This window comes from Anomaloglossus baeobatrachus, chromosome 1 (genome assembly GCF_048569485.1).
Source record: "Anomaloglossus baeobatrachus isolate aAnoBae1 chromosome 1, aAnoBae1.hap1, whole genome shotgun sequence".
Classification (NCBI taxonomy): Eukaryota; Metazoa; Chordata; class Amphibia; order Anura; family Aromobatidae; genus Anomaloglossus; species Anomaloglossus baeobatrachus.
The window spans coordinates 451,916,260-451,938,143 of record NC_134353.1 but is presented as its reverse complement, the minus strand read 5'-3'; the positions used below and the strand labels follow the sequence as shown (position 1 = coordinate 451,938,143).

At 45.7% G+C, this 21,884-nt stretch overlaps 1 protein-coding gene across 1 annotated transcript in view; it reads right to left on the bottom strand.

Moving 5' to 3' along the window:
• The window catches only part of APC2 (APC regulator of Wnt signaling pathway 2), a 135,241-nt gene that overhangs the window by 66,882 nt on the left and 46,475 nt on the right, over window positions 1–21,884 (bottom strand). Inside the window, exon 4 of the mRNA XM_075353140.1 lies at window positions 19,271–19,355. Coding sequence (XP_075209255.1) covers window positions 19,271–19,355 — 85 coding nt within the window. The remainder of the gene's footprint in view (window positions 1–19,270; window positions 19,356–21,884) is intronic.

Genomic DNA, 21,884 nt, shown 5'->3' with positions numbered 1-21,884 from the left:
AAGAAGCCCAGAACTGAGTACACTATATGTAAAAGAAGCCCAGAACTGAGTGCACTATATGTAAAAGAAGCCCAGAACTGAGTACACTATATGTGAAAGAAGCCCAGAACTGAGTGCACTATATGTAAAAGAAGCCCAGAACTGAGGACACTATATGTAAAAAAAGCCCAGAACTGAGTGCACTATATGTAAAAGAAGCCCAGAACTGAGTGCACTATATGTAATAGAAGCCCAGAACTGAGTACACTATATGTAAAAGAAGCCCAGAACTGAGTACACTATATGTGAAAGAAGCCCAGAACTGAGTACACTATATGTAAAAGAAGCCCAGAACTGAGTGCACTATATGTAATAGAAGCCCAGAACTGAGTACACTATATGTAAAAGAAGCCCAGAACTGAGTGCACTATATGTAATAGAAGCCCAGAACTGAGTACACTATATGTAAAAGAAGCCCAGAACTGAGTACACTATATGTGAAAGAAGCCCAGAACTGAGTACACTATATGTAAAAGAAGCCCAGAACTGAGTGCACTATATGTAAAAGAAGCCCAGAACTGAGTACACTATATGTAAAAGAAGCCCAGAACTGAGTGCACTATATGTAAAAGAAGCCCAGAACTGAGTACACTATATGTGAAAGAAGCCCAGAACTGAGTGCACTATATGTAAAAGAAGCCCAGAACTGAGGACACTATATGTAAAAAAAGCCCAGAACTGAGTGCACTATATGTAAAAGAAGCCCAGAACTGAGTGCACTATATGTAATAGAAGCCCAGAACTGAGTACACTATATGTAAAAGAAGCCCAGAACTGAGTACACTATATGTGAAAGAAGCCCAGAACTGAGTGCACTATATGTAAAAGAAGCCCAGAACTGAGTGCACTATATGTAAAAGAAGCCCAGAACTGAGTGCACTATATGTAAAAGAAGCCCAGAACTGAGTACACTATATGTAAAAGAAGTCCAGAACTGAGTACACTATATGTAAAAGAAGCCCAGAACTGAGTGCACTTGTTAGGGCCAGGTGGATGGGCAGACCCGGGAGGTGGATCCACTGGGCCGAACTCCCCGATGAGGGAAAGGAGTCCGGTAGCTGGAGCACTATAGGTAGCAGAACAGTCCGCGCACAAGAGCACAATGGAGAAGTCCCTGGAACCACGGGGTCACTGATGGTGGTCCGGGTGACGGAGCTCAGGTTCGGAAGCCGGGATGATGTCAGGCGGGGTCCGGAACCGTTGGAGCGAGATGACGGGTCACCGCAGGGAACAGAGATGGTGCGGACTGTCAGGATGGCAGATAGGCAGCGTTCGGGGTTCGGGATACGGCAGGACCGGATGGCAATGCAGGATCGGCTCTAGAAGAGAGAGAGGTAAGTATCTCACAGGAACACAAGGAGACCTGACTCCTAGCTTGGGAAACACGAAGATCAGGCCCCGCCCCCTTGGACATTGCACCCCTTTATACCCCGTACCTGTGTGCTTCATTTCCTGTCAGTGGTCACTGGCCCTTTAAGAAAGGGTCAGTGACCGCGCGCGCGCCCTAATGCGCATGCGCGCGGCCCGGGTGCCAGAAGCCAGGGCAGGAAGCTGAGAGGAGGACGCAGCAGAGCCGGGCTGGGGCTGGGAAGCCGACGGGCGCCGGGAGCGGGGACCAGGAGGCCAGGGAAGCGCGGGCGATGGAGGCTGGAGAGCGGGGAGCGTGGCAGGTGAGCCGGGAAGCGGAGCAGAGGACCCGGGGAGCGTGACAGTACCCCCCCCCACAACCGGGACAGGAAGGCACGGATCAGAGGAGTACCCACATTCTCTCTGGGCTCCCAGGACCTACCCTCAGGACCATACCCTGCCCAGTCCACCAGAAAGAACTGTCGACCCCGTACGGTCTTCATGGCCACGATATCCCTTACCGCATAGATGTCGTCATCAGCAATAGGAGGAGGAGCCGGACTGGCAGCAGCGGAGAAGGGACCAAGGACAACCGGCTTGAGCAGAGAGACGTGGAAGGAGTTGGGTATCCTCATCGTGGCCGGGAGCTGCAGTTTGTAGGAGACCTCATTGATCTTGCCGAGGACTTTAAACGGTCCGATGTAGCGAGGACCCAGCTTGTAAGATGGTAACTTCAATCGGACGTACTTGGAAGCAAGCCAGACGAGATCTCCGGGGGAGAAACACGGAGGATCCAGACGTCTCTTGTCTGCGTGTCTCTTCATCCGCAGGGATGCACGTGCAAGGGACGCCTTAACTGAGTCCCAAATGGTTGTAAAGTCACGGACTACCGCATCAGCAGCAGGGACATCCGAGGAAGAGGATACAGGCAATGGGACCGAAGGCTGAAGTCCGTAGACGACATGGAAGGGAGAACTGGAGGAGGACTCACTGACGTGGTGATTATGGGAGAATTCAGCCCAAGGAAGAAGCGTGGACCAATCGTCATGATGGGCGTTGACGTAGTGACGTAAGAAAGAGGTCAAAATCTGATTGACCCGTTCCACTTGGCCGTTCGACTGAGGATGGTAGGCTGAAGAAAAGTCCAGAGTTACTCCCAGATGTTTACAGAGAGCCCTCCAGAAGCGGGAGGTAAACTGAGTTCCTCTGTCGGACACAATGTGTGATGGGAAGCCATGCAAGCGGAAGATGTGATGTATATAGGCGTCCGCGAGTTCCAGGGCAGAGGGCAGTCCAGCCATAGGGACGAAATGGGCCATTTTAGAGAACCGATCCAACACAACCCATATGACTGTGTGTCCGGAGGACAATGGCAAGTCCGTAATAAAGTCCATCGCAATGTGTTGCCAGGGAACTGAGGGTATAGGCAGAGGCAGAAGACGGCCATATGGCAGGTGTTTGGGCGTCTTGTTCCTGGCACAAGAGGAGCAGGCAGAGACAAAAGAGGCGAAGTCCGTGCGAAGGGATGGCCACCAATAATGACGTACAATCGCACTCCAAGTTCTCTTCTGGCCAGCATGACCAGCTGTTTTCGAGGCATGGCCCCAGTGTAACACTTTTTGCCTGTCAGTCTCAGAGACATAGGTCTTCCCGGGCGGTATCTGGGCCAGGGTGACAGGAGCCACCGGAATAATCTTACTTGGACAGATGATGGGTTGGGATGTCTCCTATTCCTGCTCCATGGGCATGAAAGACCTAGACAAGGCATCAGCGCGTAGGTTCTTGTTCGCGGGTCGGAAATGGAGCTGGAAATCGAACCGGGCAAAGAATAAGGACCACCTGGCTTGCCGTGGGTTCAGTCGCTGAGCAGACCGCAGGTATTCCAGGTTCTTGTGGTCCGTGTAAATTATAACGGGGTACACTGCTCCTTCCAGAAGATAACGCCATTCCTCCAGAGCCAGTTTGACTGCCAATAGTTCTCGGTCACCGATGGTGTAATTGCGTTCAGGCGCTGAGAAGCTCTTGGAGAAGAAACCGCAAGTCACCATCTTCCCGGAGGAGGACTTCTGCATGAGCACTGCTCCGGCTCCCGAGGAGGAGGCATCCACCTCCAAGGTGAACTGGCGGTTTAACTCCGGACGGTGGAGTACAGGAGAGGAGGCAAAGGCCCGCTTCAGGGAGCCAAACGCGGCGTCGGCCGCAGGTGACCAGTCCTTTGGATTAGCCCCCTTCTTGGTCAAGGCGGAGAGAGGAGCAGTCAGAGCAGAGAAATGAGGGATGAACTGGCGGTAATAGTTGGCGAATCCCAGAAAGCGTTGGATTGCCTTCAGTCCAGAAGGAGGAGGCCAGTTGAGAATGGAAGAGACCTTCTTTGGATCCATCTGCAGTCCGGTATCGGTGATGAGGTAACCCAGGAAGGGGAGAGAAGACTGTTCGAAGACACACTTCTCGTACTTGGCGTACAGACGATTCTCTCTCAGTCTTTGTAGAACCAGTTGCACGTTCTCTCGGTGGGTCTGAAGGTCCGGAGAGAAGACAAGGATGTCATCCAGATATACCACCACACAGACGTAGAGAAGGTCCCGGAACACGTCGTTCACTAATTCTTGGAAGACTGCTGGTGCGTTACACAGGCCGAAGGGCATCACACAGTATTCATAGTGCCCATCGCGAGTGTTAAACGCGGTCTTCCATTCATCCCCCGAGCGGATACGGACCAGGTTGTAGGCACCCCGAAGATCCAACTTGGTGAACACGCGAGCTCCTCTGAGCCGATCAAACAATTCGGGGATGAGCGGCAGGGGATACTTGTTTTTTACGGTGATTTGGTTCAATCCCCGGTAGTCTATGCATGGGCGTAAGTCGCCCTCTTTCTTCTTACGAAGAAGAAGCCTGCTCCAGCAGGAGAGGAGGATCTCCGAATGAATCCCCTTGCCAGGCTCTCTGTGATGTAAGAAGACATGGCCCTTGTTTCGGCTGGAGACAGTGGATATATCCGTCCTCGAGGTGGTGTAGTTCCCGGGAGCAGGTCAATGGCACAATCGTAAGGACGATGTGGCGGAAGTACCTCTGACTCCTTCTTATCAAAGACGTCCGCGAAGGACCAATAGGCTGAGGGTAGTCCCGGTAGGGAGTCTGGAACCGGAGATCGCCGGATGGGTTGTATGGTCTTCAGACAGTTCTCATGGCAAGAAGAGCCCCATCGAGTGATTTCACCAGTGCCCCAGCTGACTGAAGGTTTGTGTGTCCGTAACCAAAGAAGGCCCAGCAGGATTTGATGTGACATGTGTGGGAGGACGTAGAGAGCGATGTTCTCGGTGTGCAGAGCACCGATACGCAATTCAACCGGCCTGGTGATCCAGGAGATGGTGTCAGAGAGGGGTCTCCCATCCACAGAGGCAATCACGAGGGGTTTGTCGAGTGGAGTAACAGGCACCTGGTACTTGTCCACCGTGGCCTGCTGGATGAAATTGCCTGCTGCCCCAGAATCGAGGTATGCCTAGGCCGTGAACCGCGTCTCTCCCGTTGTCACTTGTACAGTCCACATAACCGGGTCTGAGAGAGTCCCAGCACCTAGGGTGGCCTCTCCTACCGACCCTAGGCTTTGAAGTTTCCCGGCCTCTCTGGACAGGAGCGTAGCAGGTGTGTGCCCTCCCCGCAGTAGAAGCAGAGACCCTTGGCGAGCCGCTCTGCTCGACGTTGTTCAGACTGTCGCACACGGTCGACCTGCATGGGCTCATGGACGGAGACACCAGATGCCGTTGACTGGAGTACGCCGGACTTCTGCGGAGGAGAGGAATGCCGTACCGGGCGTCTCTCACGGGACACCTCTTTGGACCGCTCCTGAAAGCGAATGTCCACCCGAGTCGCTAGGGTAATCAGGGCGTCCAGGGTGGACGGTACGTCACGACCAGCCAGCTCATCTTTGATTCGACCCGAGAGTCCTTCCCAGAAGGCGGCGGTTAGGGCCTCGTTATTCCACCCGAGTTCCGAAGCCAAGGTGCGGAAACGGATGGCGTATTGACCCACCGTCAGAGTTCCCTGACGTAACCGGAGAAGAGATGAAGCAGACGCGGAGGCGCGTCCGGGCTCGTCAAAGGTGCCGCGAAAAGCTTGCAGGAACTCCTGGAGGTTCTTGGTCATAGGGTCCTCCTTCTCCCACAAGGGGTTCATCCACGCCAGTGCCTCGCCCTCTAGGTGAGACATTATGAAGGCGACCTTGGCTTGGTCGGAGGCAAACAAATGCGGCAGCTGCGTGAAATGGAGGGAGCATTGGTTTATAAACCCCCTGCAGGTCTTGGGATCTCCGGCGTACCGGGGTGGTGAGGCCAAACGAAGTCTGGAAGCATCCGAGGAGGCTGCCACGGGAGCGGGAGCCGTGGATTGACTGGTGGAGGCCGGAGGTGCTGAAGACGTGACCGATGCTTGTAGCGTGTTCAAGCGGGCGTCCACGGAAGTCATAAAGTTCAGCATGCGGGTCTGGACTTCACACTGGCGTTGGAGTTCCTCATGCAAGGCCGCTAGTGCTTCGGCGGGATCCATGGCCTGATCTTACTGTTAGGGCCAGGTGGATGGGCAGACCCGGGAGGCGGATCCACTGGGCCGAACTCCCCGATGAGGGAAAGGAGTCCGGTAGCCGGAGCACTATAGGTAGCAGAACAGTCCGCGCACAAGAGCACAATGGAGAAGTCCCTGGAACCACGGGGTCACTGATGGTGGTCCGGGTGACGGAGCTCAGGTTCGGAAGCCGGGATGATGTCAGGCGGGGTCCGGAACCGTTGGAGCGAGATGACGGGTCACCGCAGGGAACAGAGATGGTGCGGACTGTCAGGATGGCAGATAGGCAGCGTTCGGGGTTCGGGATACGGCAGGACCGGATGGCAATGCAGGATCGGCTCTAGAAGAGAGAGAGGTAAGTATCTCACAGGAACACAAGGAGACCTGACTCCTAGCTTGGGAAACACGAAGATCAGGCCCCGCCCCCTTGGACATTGCACCCCTTTATACCCCGTACCTGTGTGCTTCATTTCCTGTCAGTGATCACTGGCCCTTTAAGAAAGGGTCAGTGACCGCGCGCGCGCCCTAATGCGCATGCGCGCGGCCCGGTTGCCAGAAGCCAGAACAGGAAGCTGAGAGGAGGACGCAGCAGAGCCGGGCTGGGGCTGGGAAGCCGACGGGCGCCGGGAGCGGGGACCAGGAGGCCTGGGAAGCGCGGGCGATGGAGGCTGGAGAGCGGGGAGCGTGGCAGGTGAGCCGGGAAGCGGAGCAGAGGACCCGGGGAGCGTGACAGCACTATATGTAAAAGAAGCCCAGAACTGAATGCACTATATGTAAAAGAAGCCCAGAACTGAGTGCACTATATGTAAAAGAAGCCCAGAACTGAGTGCACTATATGTAAAAGAAGCCCAGAACTGAATGCACTATATGTGAAAGAAGCCCAGAACTGAATGCACTATATGTGAAAGAAGCCCAGAACTGAGTGCACTATATGTAAAAAAAGCCCAGAACTGAGTGCACTATATGTAAAAGAAGCCCAGAACTGAGTGCACTATATGTAAAAGAAGCCCAGAACTGAGTGCACTATATGTAAAAGAAGCCCAGAACTGAGTGCACTATATGTAAAAGAAGCCCAGAACTGAGTGCACTATATGTAAAAGAAGCCCAGAACTGAGTGCACTATATGTAAAAGAAGCCCAGAACTGAGTGCACTATATGTAAAAGAAGCCCAGAACTGAGTGCACTATATGTAAAAGAAGCCCAGAACTGAGTGCACTATATGTAAAAGAAGCCCAGAACTGAGTACACTATATGTGAAAGAAGCCCAGAACTGAGTGCACTATATGTGAAAGAAGCCCAGAACTGAGTGCACTATATGTAAAAGAAGCCCAGAACTGAGTACACTATATGTAAAAGAAGCCCAGAACTGAGTACACTATATGTAAAAGAAGCCCAGAACTGAGTGCACTATATGTGAAAGAAGCCCAAAACTGAGTACACTATATGTGAAAGAAGCCCAGAACTGAGTACACTGTATGTAAAAGAAGCCCAGAACTGAGTGCACTATATGTAAAAGAAGTCCAGAACTGACTACACTATATGTAAAAGAAGCCCAGAACTGAGTACACTATATGTAATAGAAGCCCAGAACTGAGTACACTATATGTAAAAGAAGCCCAGAACTGAGTACACTATATGTGAAAGAAGCCCAGAACTGAGTGCACTATATGTAAAAGAAGCCCAGAACTGAGTGCACTATATGTAAAAGAAGTCCAGAACTGAGTGCACTATATGTAAAAGAAGCCCAGAACTGAGTGCACTATATGTAATAGAAGCCCAGAACTGAATGCACTATATGTAAAAGAAGACCAGAACTGAGTGCACTATATGTAAAAGAAGCCCAGAACTGAGTGCACTATATGTAAAAAGAAGCCCAGAACTGAGTGCACTATATGTAAAAGAAGCCCAGAACTGAGTACACTATATGTAAAAGAAGCCCAGAACTGAGTGCACTATATGTAATAGAAGCCCAGGACTGAGTACACTATATGTAAAAGAAGCCCAGAACTGAGTGCACTATATGTAAAAGAAGCCCAGAACTGAGTACACTATATGTAAAAGAAGCCCAGAACTGAGGACACTATATGTAAAAAAAAGCCCAGAACTGAGTGCACTATATGTAAAAGAAGCCCAGAACTGAGTACACTATATGTAATAGAAGCCCAGAACTGAGTACACTATATGTAAAAGAAGCCCAGAACTGAGTACACTATATGTGAAAGAAGCCCAGAACTGAGTACACTATATGTAAAAGAAGCCCAGAACTGAGTACACTATATGTAAAAGAAGCCCAGAACTGAGTGCACTATATGTAAAAGAAGCCCAGAACTGAGTGCACTATATGTAAAAGAAGCCCAGAACTGAGTACACTATATGTGAAAGAAGCCCAGAACTGAGTGCACTATAAGTAAAAGAAGCCCAGAACTGAGGACACTATATGTAAAAAAAGCCCAGAACTGAGTGCACTATATGTAAAAGAAGCCCAGAACTGAGTACACTATATGTAATAGAAGCCCAGAACTGAGTACACTATATGTAAAAGAAGCCCAGAACTGAGTACACTATATGTGAAAGAAGCCCAGAACTGAGTGCACTATATGTAATAGAAGCCCAGAACTGAGTGCACTATATGTAAAAGAAGCCCAAAACTGAGTGCACTATATGTAAAAGAAGCCCAGAACTGAGTACACTATATGTAAAAGAAGCCCAGAATTGAGTATACTATATGTAAAAGAAGCCCAGAACTGAGTACACTATATGTGAAAGAAGCCCAGAACTGAGTGCACTATATGTGAAAGAAGCCCAAAACTGAGTGCACTATATGTAAAAGAAGCCCAGAACTGAGTGCACTATATGTGAAAGAAGCCCAGAACTGAGTACACTATATGTAAAAGAAGCCCAGAGCTGAGTGCACTCTATGTAAAAGAAGCCCAGAACTGAGTACACTATATGTAAAAGAAGCCCAGAACTGACTGCACTATATGTGAAAGAAGCCCAGAACTGAGTAAACGATATGTAAAAGAAGCCCAGAACTGAGTGCACTATATGTAAAAGAAGCCCAGAACTGAGTGCACTATATGTAAAAGAAGCCCAGAACTGAATGCACTATATGTGAAAGAAGCCCAGAACTGAGTGCACTATATGTAAAAAAAGCCCAGAACTGAGTGCACTATATGTAAAAGAAGCCCAGAACTGAGTGCACTATATGTAAAAGAAGCCCAGAACTGAGTGCACTATATGTAAAAGAAGCCCAGAACTGAGTGCACTATATGTAAAAGAAGCCCAGAACTAAGTGCACTATATGTAAAAGAAGCCCAGAACTGAGTGCACTATATGTAAAAGAAGCCCAGAACTGAGTGCACTATATGTAAAAGAAGCCCAGAACTGAGTACACTATATGTGAAAGAAGCCCAGAACTGAGTGCACTATATGTGAAAGAAGCCCAGAACTGAGTGCACTATATGTAAAAGAAGCCCAGAACTGAGTACACTATATGTAAAAGAAGCCCAGAACTGAGTACACTATATGTAAAAGAAGCCCAGAACTGAGTGCACTATATGTGAAAGAAGCCCAGAACTGAGTACACTATATGTGAAAGAAGCGCAGAACTGAGTACACTGTATGTAAAAGAAGCCCAGAATTGAGTGCACTATATGTAAAAGAAGTCCAGAACTGACTACACTATATGTAAAAGAAGCCCAGAACTGAGTACACTATATGTAAAAGAAGCCCAGAACTGAGTACACTATATGTGAAAGAAGCCCAGAACTGAGTACACTATATGTAAAAGAAGCCCAGAACTGAGTGCACTATATGTAAAAGCCCAGAACTGAGTACACTATATGTAAAAGAAGCCCAGAACTGAGTGCACTATATGTAAAAGAAGCCCAGAACTGAGTACACTATATGTAAAAGAAGCCCAGAACTGAGTACACTATATGTAAAAGAAGTCCAGAACTGAGTGCACTATATGTAAAAGAAGCCCAGAACTGAGTGCACTATATGTAATAGAAGCCCAGAACTGAATGCACTATATGTAAAAGAAGACCAGAACTGAATGCACTATATGTAAAAGAAGCCCAGAACTGAGTGCACTATATGTAAAAAGAAGCCCAGAACTGAGTGCACTATATGTAAAAGAAGCCCAGAACTGAGTGCACTATATGTAAAAGAAGCCCAGAACTGAGTGCACTATATGTAAAAGAAGCCCAGAACTGAGTACACTATATGTAAAAGAAGCCCAGAACTGAGTACACTATATGTAAAGGAGCACAGAACTGAGTACACTATATGTAAAAGAGCCCAGAACTGAGTACACTATATGTAAAAGAAGCCCAGAACTGAGTGCACTATATGTAAAAGAAGCCCAGAACTGAATGCACTATATGTAAAAGAAGCCCAGAACTGAGTGCACTATATGTAAAAGAAGCCCAGAACTGAGTGCACTATATGTAAAAAGAAGCCCAGAACTGAGTGCACTATATGTAAAAGAAGCCCAGAACTGAGTGCACTATATGTAATAGAAGCCCAGAACTGAGTGCACTATATGTAATAGAAGCCCAGAACTGAGTACACTATATGTAAAATAAGCCCAGAACTGAGTGCACTATATGTAATAGAAGCCCAGAACTGAGTGCACTATATGTAATAGAAGCCCAGAACTGAGTACACTATATGTAAAAGAAGCCCAGAACTGAGTACACTATATGTAAAAGAAGTCCAGAACTGAGTGCACTATATGTAAAAGAAGCCCAGAACTGAGTGCACTATATGTAATAGAAGCCCAGAACTGAATGCACTATATGTAAAAGAAGACCAGAACTGAATGCACTATATGTAAAAGAAGCCCAGAACTGAGTGCACTATATGTAAAAAGAAGCCCAGAACTGAGTGCACTATATGTAAAAGAAGCCCAGAACTGAGTGCACTATGTGTAAAAGAAGTCCAGAACTGAGTGCACTATATGTAAAAGAAGCCCAGAACTGAGTACACTATATGTAAAAGAAGCCCTGAACTGAGTACACTATATGTAAAGGAGCACAGAACTGAGTACACTATATGTAAAAGAGCCCAGAACTGAGTACACTATATGTAAAAGAAGCCCAGAACTGAGTGCACTATATGTAAAAGAAGCCCAGAACTGAGTACACTATATGTAAAAGAAGCCCAGAACTGAGTGCACTATATGTAAAAGAAGCCAAGAAATGAGTGCACTATATGTAAAAGAAGCCCAGAACTGAGTGCACTATATGTAAAAAAAGCCCAGAACTGAGTACACTATATGTAAAAGAAGCCCAGAACTGAGTACACTATATGTAAAAGAAGCCCAGAACTGAGTGCACTATATGTAAAAGAAGCCCAGAACTGAGTGCACTATATGTAAAAGAAGCCCCGAACTGAGTGCACTATATGTAAAAGAAGCCCAGAACTGAGTACACTATATGTAAAAGAAGCCCAGAACTGAGTGCACTATATGTAAAAGAAGCCCAGAACTGAGTGCACTATATGTAAAAGAAGCCCAGAACTGAGTACACTATACGAAAAAGAAGCCCAGAACTGAGTGCACGATATGTAAAAGAAGCCCAGAACTGAGTACACTATATGTAAAAGAAGCCCAGAACTGAGTGCACTATATGTAAAAGAAGCCAAGAAATGAGTGCACTATATGTAAAAGAAGCCCAGAACTGAGTGCACTATATGTAAAAAAAAGCCCAGAACTGAGTACACTATATGTAAAAGAAGCCCAGAACTGAGTACACTATATGTAAAAGAAGCCCAGAACTGAGTGCACTATATGTAAAAGAAGCCCAGAACTGAGTGTACTATATGTAAAAGAAGCCCAGAACTGAGTGCACTATATGTAAAAGAAGCCCAGAACTGAGTACACTATATCTGAAAGAAGCCCAGAACTGAGTACAGTATATGTAAAAGAAGCCCAGAACTGAGTACAGTATATGTAAAAGAAGCCCAGAACTGAGTGCACTATATGTAATAGAAGCCCAGAACTGAGTACACTATATGTAAAAGAAGCCCAGAACTGAGTGCACTATATGTAAAAGAAGCCCAGAACTGAATGCATTATATGTAAAAGAAGCCCAGAACTGAGTACACTATATGTAAAAGAAGCCCAGAACTGAGTACACTATATGTAAAATAAGCCCAGACCTGATTGCACTATATGTAAAAGAAGACCAGAACTGAATGCACTATATGTAAAAGAAGACCAGAACTGAATGCACTATATGTAAAAGAAGCCCAGAACGGAGTGCACTATATGTAAAAAGAAGCCCAGAACTGAGTGCACTATATGTAAAAGAAGCCCAGAACTGAGTGCACTATATGTAGAAGAAGCCCGGAACTGAGTGCACTATATGTAAAAGAAGCCCGGAACTGAGTGCACTATATGTAGAAGAAGCCCGGAACTGAGTGCACTATATGTAAAAGAAGCCCAGAACTGAGTACAGTATATGTAAAAGAAGCCCAGAAGTGAGTGCACTATATGTAAACGAAGCCCAGAACTGAGTACACTATATGTAAAAGAAGCCCAGAACTGAGTGCACTATATGTAAAAGAAGCCCAGAACTGAGGACACTATATGTAAAAGAAGCCCAGAACTGAGTACACTATATGTAAAAGAAGCCCAGAACTGAGTACACTATATCTGAAAGAAGCCCAGAACTGAGTACAGTATATGTAAAAGAAGCCCAGAACTGAGTACAGTATATGTAAAAGAAGCCCAGAACTGAGTGCACTATATGTAATAGAAGCCCAGAACTGAGTACACTATATGTAAAAGAAGCCCAGAACTGAGTGCACTATATGTAAAAGAAGCCCAGAACTGAATGCATTATATGTAAAGGAAGCCCAGAACTGAGTACACTATATGTAAAAGAAGCCCAGAACTGAGTACACTATATGTAAAATAAGCCCAGACCTGAGTGAACTATATGTAAAAGAAGCCCAGAACTGAGTGCACTATATGTAAAAAGAGCCCAGAACTGAGTGCACTATATGTAAAAGAAGCCCAGAACTGAGTGCACTATATGTAAAAGAAGCCCAGAACTGAGTACACTATATGTAAAAGAAGCCCAGAACTGAGTACACTATATGTAAAAGAAGCCCAGAACTGAGTGCACTATATGTAAAAGAAGCCCAGAACTGAGTACACTATATGTAAAAGAAGCCCAGAACTGAGTGCACTATATGTAAAAGAAGTCCAGAACTGAGTACACTATATGTAAAAGAAGCCCAGAACTGAGTGCACTATATGTAAAAGAAGCCCAGAACTGAGTGCACTATATGTAAAAGAAGCCCAGAACTGAGTGCACTATATGTAAAAGAAGCCCAGAACTGAGTACACTATATGTAAAAAAAAGCCCAGAACTGAGTGCACTATATGTAATAGAAGCCCAGAACTGAATTCACTATATGTAAAAGAAGACCAGAACTGAATGCACTATATGTAAAAGAAGCCCAGAACGGAGTGCACTATATGTAAAAGAAGCCCAGAACTGAATGCACTATATGTAAAAGAAGCCCAGAACTGAGTACACTATATGTAAAAAGAAGCCCAGAACTGAGTGCACTATATGTAAAAGAAGCCCAGAACTGAGTGCACTATATGTAAAAGAAGCCTAGAACTGAGTACATTATATGTAAAAGAAGCCCAGAACTGAGTGCACTATATGTAAAAGAAGCCCAGAACTGAGTACACTATATGTAAAAGAAGCCCAGAACTGAGTGCACTATATGTAAAAGAAGCCCAGAACTGAGTGCACTATATGTAAAAGAAGCCCAGAACTGAGTACACTATATGTAAAAGAAGCCCAGAACTGAGTGCACTATATGTAAAAGAAGCCCAGAACTGAGTACACTATGTGTAAAAGAAGCCCAGAACTGAGTACACTATATGTAAAAGAAGCCCAGAACTGAGTGCACTATATGTAAAAGAAGCCCAGAACTGAGTGCACTATATGTAAAAGAAGCCCAGAACTGAGTGCACTATATGTAAAAGAAGCCCAGAACTGAATGCACTATATGTAAAAGAAGCCCAGAACTGAGTGCACTATATGTAAAAGAAGCCCAGAACTGAGTGCACTATATGTAAAAGAAGCCCAGAACTGAATGCACTATATGTGAAAGAAGCCCAGAACTGAGTGCACTATATGTAAAAAAAGCCCAGAACTGAGTGCACTATATGTAAAAGAAGCCCAGAACTGAGTGCACTATATGTAAAAGAAGCCCAGAACTGAGTGCACTATATGTAAAAGAAGCCCAGAACTGAGTACAGTATATGTAAAAGAAGCCCAGAACTGAGTGCACTATATGTAAAAGAAGCCCAGAACTGAGTGCACTATATGTAAAAAAAGCCCAGAACTGAGTGCACTATATGTAAAAGAAGCCCAGAACTGAGTGCACTATATGTAAAAGAAGCCCAGAACTGAGTGCACTATATGTAAAAGAAGCCCAGAACTGAGTGCACTATATGTAAAAGAAGCCCAGAACTGAGTGCACTATATGTAAAAGAAGCCCAGAACTGAGTACACTATATGTAAAAGAAGCCCAGAACTGAGTGCACTATATGTAAAAGAAGCCCAGAACTGAGTACACTATATGTAAAAGAAGCCCAGAACTGAGTACACTATATGTAAAAGCCCAGAACTGAGTGCACTATATGTAAAAGAAGCCCAGAACTGAGTACACTATATGTAAAAGAAGTCCAGAACTGAGTGCACTATGTGTAAAAGAAGCCCAGAGGGTATGAAACGATCAGGTAGGGTCTGTAGTGATAGAAAAAGATGCATCTGTAAAGGGTTATTCCCATCTCCAAGATCCTATTCCATAATTTAGTAGGTGTAATTCTAATAATATTAGCCAATACCTCCAATTAGAAATGTAGTCTAGTTCTCCTGATTCAGTATGTCACATACTTTCTGTGCAGGGAATTGCAGGACCTTAGGTATCCATGGTTACCATACTATGAAGAAAAAGACATGGATCGCACATCCCAAAAATACAATGATCTAAAGCCGCTAGGCAAAAAATTAAATAGAACATGAGGTTCTTTTGTTACCATTCTGATCAGATTGTATTAAGCCCACTGCCACGTCACGGCAAACCTCTTGAGTGGGTCCCTAACCTGACCTTTTTGTGCGGCACCGTGCACTGACCACCGCCGCAGCGACAAAGCGCCAGCAAGGCGGGCGACCTGGTGCCTCACAGCACCCATGCTGCAAGGCAAAGCCCCCAAGGCTCCAGGCCGCACCGCCCCACTGACACCGCACCGCCCCACTGACACCACACCACCACAACAGCAGCCACCACACAGCACCAGCACACAGTGAAAGGAGCTGTACACTCACCTCCCACTGACTCCCATATGTGAACTGGGAGCAAAAAGAAGGCTGACCCCTCTTGCAGTCTCCTGCTGATTAAAATCACCTGTGCCAAATGGGGAGAGTGCAGATCCAAGCAAAAAAAGAGGGGGATAGACTGATATAAATACCATACTATGAAGAAAAAGACATGGATCGCACATCCCAAAAATACAATGATCTAAAGCCGCTAGGCAAAAAATTAAATAGAACATGAGGTTCTTTTGTTACCATTCTGATCAGATTCTATTAAGCCCACTGCCACGTCACGGCAAACCTCTTGAGTGGGTGCTGTGAGGCGCCAGGTCGCCTGCCTTGCTGGTGCTTTGTCGCTGTGGCAGTGGTTGGTGCACAGTGCCGCACCATAAAGGCTTTAGATTAGGGACCCACTCAAGAGGTTTGCCGTGACGTGGCAGTGGGCTTAATACAGTCTGATCAGAATGGTAACTAAGAACCTCATGTTCTATTTAAATTTTTGCCTAGCGGCTTTTAGATCAATGTATTTTTGGGATGTGCGATCCATGTCTTTTTCTCCATGGCTTGTATCCATGGTTACGACCACGCACATACCAGCAAGTGGATTTATATAAAACTCATGTCTACTCTTTTTTTTTAAGCTGCGTTTTTTTAATCTGCAGCATGTCAATTTCTCTTGTGAATATGCTGAGTTTTCTGGGCATAATTTCCCAATAGACTTGCATTAGATGTGGAAAATTTGCTGGTAAAAAACCCCGCAGATGTGTTTTTAGTGTGTTTAAACACATCAAAGGTGCATATAATCAGCACCTAAGAATGTCAATACCAGGAAGTTTCAAAAACAAAGCAGCTTTATTTGAAAGATGACACACCGAACAGAGACAAAAAACAGCAATGTCAAAAACGTAATGAAAAATGGAAGGAACATAAGATGCGGGAATTCTGTAGCTTCAAAAACTCAACAAACACTGATTGTGGGATTGGAGCCTAAGATGTACCACAGCTATATCACTGTGTATTTATTACAGTCATGCAGGGCTCAATCAGAAGGCATAAACCTATAATCTAAGAAAAAGACTGATGGCACATCCTATCTTTCTAATGTGAACAGGTGCTAACTGAATATGAAACATAGAAACAAAAGGGAGATCAACAGCCAATGGCAAGGCGACCTCATTTTTGTTGTATCCCTATCAATGCCTTCTGATTGAGCACTCCTGCTCTTCAGGCTCAGGTAATTTTAATTCTCCATTTGCAGGTTCCTGTCCACCCATAAATTGTAGGGTTTTTTCACCCAAATAGAGACATTGTTTGATAGGGACCCAACAAAAATGAGGTCACCTTGCCACTAGCTGTTGGGCTCACATAAAATCTGGCCAATTTTGTCTGCTAAGTATCTCAACTTTTACATGTTTTTCATAGCAGTAACGCATGTCTATATTCCCATATTCATTGTTCCACATAACTTAGCACTGCAGTGTGAAACTGTCTCCTTTTTGTTATCATACACACCTCAGCTGCTGCAGAACCTCATTATACACACCTCAGCCGCTGCAGAAACTCATCATATACACCTCAGCTACTGCAGAAACTCATCATATACAACTCAGCTGCTGCAGAACCTCATAATACATACCACAGCTGCTACAGAAACTCATCATACACAACCCAGCTGATACAAAGCCTCATAATACACACCTCAGCTGCTGTAGAACCTCATCATACAAAACTCACCTGCTGCAGAAGTTCATAATACACTTCTCAGCTGCTGAAGAACTTCATAATACACACCTCAGCTGCTGCAGAACCTCATAATACACCCCAGCTGCTGACGATGCATTATAGTGATAGAAAGGCTTTCATACTATCAAAAAAACATGTGCAGACAGCAGTGATGCCATGTAAAGTATGAGACTCCAATGCTATTTTGCTACAAGATAAGGAACCTGACAGCTTATATCTCCTGCATGACCCCTGGGTGGCAGAAATCCGACATCGGCTCAATTATTGTAGTCGTGTATGTTTTATTCTGATGTTGCCGCATTTCAGATAAAACATACATTTAATATCTGTCTGGGGATGATGCAACCCGGAGGCCAGTCCCCGGAGGCTTCTCCCTGCTCTGCTGTCCTAGACTGACCAGTGTCGACCCTGTGTTTGACATTCTGTACACTGACCGGCTGAATTTGTAATATGCGCTCAGTTAGAATTTAAGTTGCTGATTTGAGTGGTCATCAACATCTGATCGCTCATAAGTGATTTGCAGACTGGGGGTCATCTGTCGAATAACGTCTTCTCCTGCTTCTCTCATTGTTATAATTTTCAATTCAGAGAAACAGGAGTAGACACCATTCGGCGGATAACCACAAGCTGCAAATCACATGTGAGCGATCACATGACCACTCGAGTTGGCAAATGAAATCCTAACAGAGCGCATTTTACACACCTTTAGGATATTGCAGGTCAATATTCAGAATAACAAACACGTAAACTACACAAATATAATCACTATACGTGACAGGTGCAGGGCATATGTAGGAGTATAATATATATTACCCCTACACATGGTCTGCACCCACCCTGACTACAGCTGCATGGCATACTGGCATCACGTCACAGGCCCCCCCTGATGTTATTATGCTTGTTAGGGGCTCACAGCTGCAGAGCAAGTGCAGAACAGGGAGCCAGTGGCTATCTGCCCATCCTTGGGTCCACAGGATGGAGCCATACTACATCTATAATCTATACACAGCAGGAGCCCTCACACAGCCTCCTCTGCACAGCAGGAGCCCCACACAGCCTCCTATATAAAGCAGGGGCCCCCACATAGCCTCCTATGTACAGCAGGGGCCACCTAATAGCCTCCTATATACAGCAGAAGCCACCCCATAGACTCCTATATACAGCAGGAGCCCCTACAGATGTCATAGAGACACATACAAAAGAGAGATTATACTCACCTAATCCTGATACTCAGCACCAAAGCCTCCATCTACTCTTCTATAGTGGCCTGCAGAAGCAGCACGATGCAATGGCGTCACAACGCTGCCCTCTTTTGCACACCAACGTCTCCTAACCCACAGGCCTGTAGCGATCTGCGGCTTAAGAGATGGGCAGTGATAGGGCATGGAGCAAGGATTGAACTGTATCGGGGGCAATATGACTCTGACACAGTTCAATGTGGCAGTTGCAGAAGATTAGTGGCTCTCAGCAAGATATTTGGGGCCAGAACCTGTGATCTTTGATGGCAGTGCCTCCCCTGCCGGCGGGTCCCCTCTATGTCCTGGTTCGGAGGCCTACCGGGACAATGACTGGTGTCTCAGTGTGCCAGACTTCCTCCCTCTCTGTGGTGAAGAAGGGAGAAGACAAGACGCAGAGCCCAGAGGAGGGGAGGGCGCCTCTGCTGGAACCTGAGCAGAGCGGGAGCAGCAAATAAAAGTTAATTGCTGTCTCGGTCTCCCTGCGGCTGTGGTGCCCCCTCTGCATTCTGCTAGCCGGCGCCCTGTGTGACCACACCAGTCGCACATAGCTAAAGCCAACCATGCACCTACTCATCGATGCCTTTTCATGGTCACATCCCCTGTGATAAATATTGTTTTGCTTCTTCCTTCTTCACAATACAGAACTGCTTGAGTCCCGATAATTGTGGTGTAAAGTAGTAAATACTAAACAGGAAGGAGTGAGGTGCTGCATTTTTTTTACTCCGTGTTTTTGTCGAGGGGAGATGGAGACAGACACGATAACTTCCGAGCCCCATCTCTGACATCTTACAAGAAGGGCCCACTTACACACTGTGTGTTTACAGACGCTAACAAATGAAAGGAAAATGTTGCTTTTAACTTTTCTACGAACACTCTAAGAAAATTATAATTTTGCTACCAGTTATCATTGTATGATTGCTGCGTAAATAAACTAAAAAGTCCCTTGTTTCAATACAATAAATAATAATCATTACGTACTCGGCTTGTGCTACTCACCTTTCATTTGGTCCAGTACATCTGACTGCATTGTCGTTGTCCCTACATCCTGTTCAAGTTTGTCTTGAAGATGTTTTAAAACCTCCTAAGATCAAGATACAATAAAAAAAGATGCTTAGATTTTTGTACAAGCCACAGGCTAGTTGGTTCTTTCATGCCCTTTGGCTACTGATCGCATGGTATACATTCCATAATCGTATACTCTTTTTCCAGACTGATCACAGTGGCTAGTCAAGCGGAAGGGGAAATATAGGAAACTATGTGAACAGATACAGATAAAATCATGACTATAATGAAGTCTCTGTTTGGGGAATGCAAAATGTCATAGTGCTCTGGCCTCCAGACCTAGTGTGGGCAATGTTACATCATTTTCATCAAATGTCAAAACACTCAAAAAACTGTGCTTTCCCAAATGTGAGCGTGTGATAAAATATCAAGTAACTAGGAGTTCATCATGACACCTGAAAGAATTCTATGTGCCCTGCACACAAAATGATATCCAAAACTAAGAACACAAGTAGGAAGTAAGGCTGCTTTTTTTCATTGACTGCATTGTATTGAAGACGTTTTCCACACCTGGACTATTATTGGGCTGCTGTGCTCCAACATCCCCTGGTGAAATGTTGGACAAGTGAGAAAAGTCAGAGTGCAGCAGCCCAATAGCATACACTCATTAGCTGCAGGGCTCGATTGGCAAAACAATGCCACTCAAACCTGTGAGACCCAGGGTCAACATCGCTGGAATGGTTAATAACCATTATTTTTATTTATTCAATTAGGGTCTGCTTTTTAAATACTTCCTTTTACATGTAACGCATGGTCCTGGATCATTTAGAACGTAAACTAACACACAACTATAGCAGCAGCTACGCAATGTAAAACGAAAGGCCAGAAGACGATTCTGTGATTTTTGGCAGCAGTCCCTGCGAGCTCCACTTTCTGACTAGTAAGCGGACCGTTGCAGAAGAGGTATAGTATCCTGGAAGCGCAGCCTATAAAGTCTTCAGATTTCCATCACAAACATGGCACATATTGTGATCATGTCAAGGACTGGAGTAGATTTCTTGCAATGGCAGCTGTAAGGCACAGCAATTTAATGAATTTTGTGCATCTTACTCCAGTGCAGTGCTCAACAGGACTGATTTCTTTAGAATTTATTTAATTGCATTTAGTGTGACACATGAAGAGTCTACTGTGAGGTGACGCTGGCATGTAGTGTCTGTCAGGGGTGTGTATAGCTATATCCTATAAAAGAGATAGTTTAATAGGACTCTGTAAAATGGTGCCATTGGGGGTGACCACATTGAGTTGCACATATGATGCATTGCCGTGCAATCAGCTCTGTATTATGTAAGAAAACGAATAGATCTTCTCTGTATGGAAAAGGAAAAAAAAACATTAGTTTTCCTGTTAATGAGCAGTTATGCCTCAAACTGACTAACATCAGAGTAGGTCTAGCCAAGCAATTAAGTAAATTGCCATTTGCAAATATGTCATTGTAGAAGGTTGGCTTCTCTTCACTGTTTCCAGGCAGACATTATACTATCATCCCATTACTACAGGTCTGAATGAATATTTCACAAAAAGCTCTCACTATTAAATTAAAGTTGAAATGATCTGAAAGTGTATGTTCATTTTTTTCTATCTTCTGAGACCTCATTGATATGTCAGAAAATGCATTAATGATTTGAGCTGGGACTCCCACCGAACACCAGAGGAAACCGTGAAAGGATCTTTGCCCCTTCAGCTTTTACCTGAATATTTTCTCTAAGGCTATGTCCGCACTTTGCAGTTCAATTCTGCAGCGTGTAAGTCACTGCGTGTGTGTCTCAGAACGCAGCCGAAAAAGCTGAGCCGCATTCGGCAGAACGCAAAGTGCGGACATTCCTGGAGAGAATTCATGCGTTCTGTGCATTCTGGATGCTTTTCCCACTCTGTCTATGGCAGAGAAAGCATCCAGAACGCACATTTTTCACAGTACGCACCTACTCAGCTCTGCAGCATCCCCATAAACTTGCAGCAGAGCCGAGTGGGACCGCACTGTCACTGTCATGGCTGGCTGTGGGACAGTGCTGAGCAATCAGAATGAACTCGGATGAACTTCACCCGACTTCATTGAGATCGCACAGCTCTGTGCCTGTGTCACAGCCTGATTTGCGGTCACACGTGAAGGACTCACCTGTGATCTCAAATTCCCTGAGTGACTGCAGTGAGCCACGCGATCAGCTGTGCTTTCACTCAGGTTACTCGCGGTCACAGCTGCAGTCCTCCACGGTGGCCATGAGTAACCTCAGTGACAGCACAGCTGATCGCGCGACTCACTTCAGCTGCTGCATGGAGCTCACAGGAGCGGCGGTGTTCTACTGCCGCTCCTGTCAGCTTCCGATGTAGCAGAGCTGGAAGCGTCGTGGGACCTTGCGTGGATTACGTCGGACCTGGAGGTGTTTTTGAGGGATTAATAAAGTGGTGAAAGAGGGTGTTTTTTGTCTTTCATTACAAATAAAGGATTTTTTGGATGTGTGTGTTTATTTACTTTAACTTACAGGTTCATCATGGAAGGTATTTCGGGGAGATGCCTACTATGATTAACCTAGGACTTAGTGGCAGCTATGGG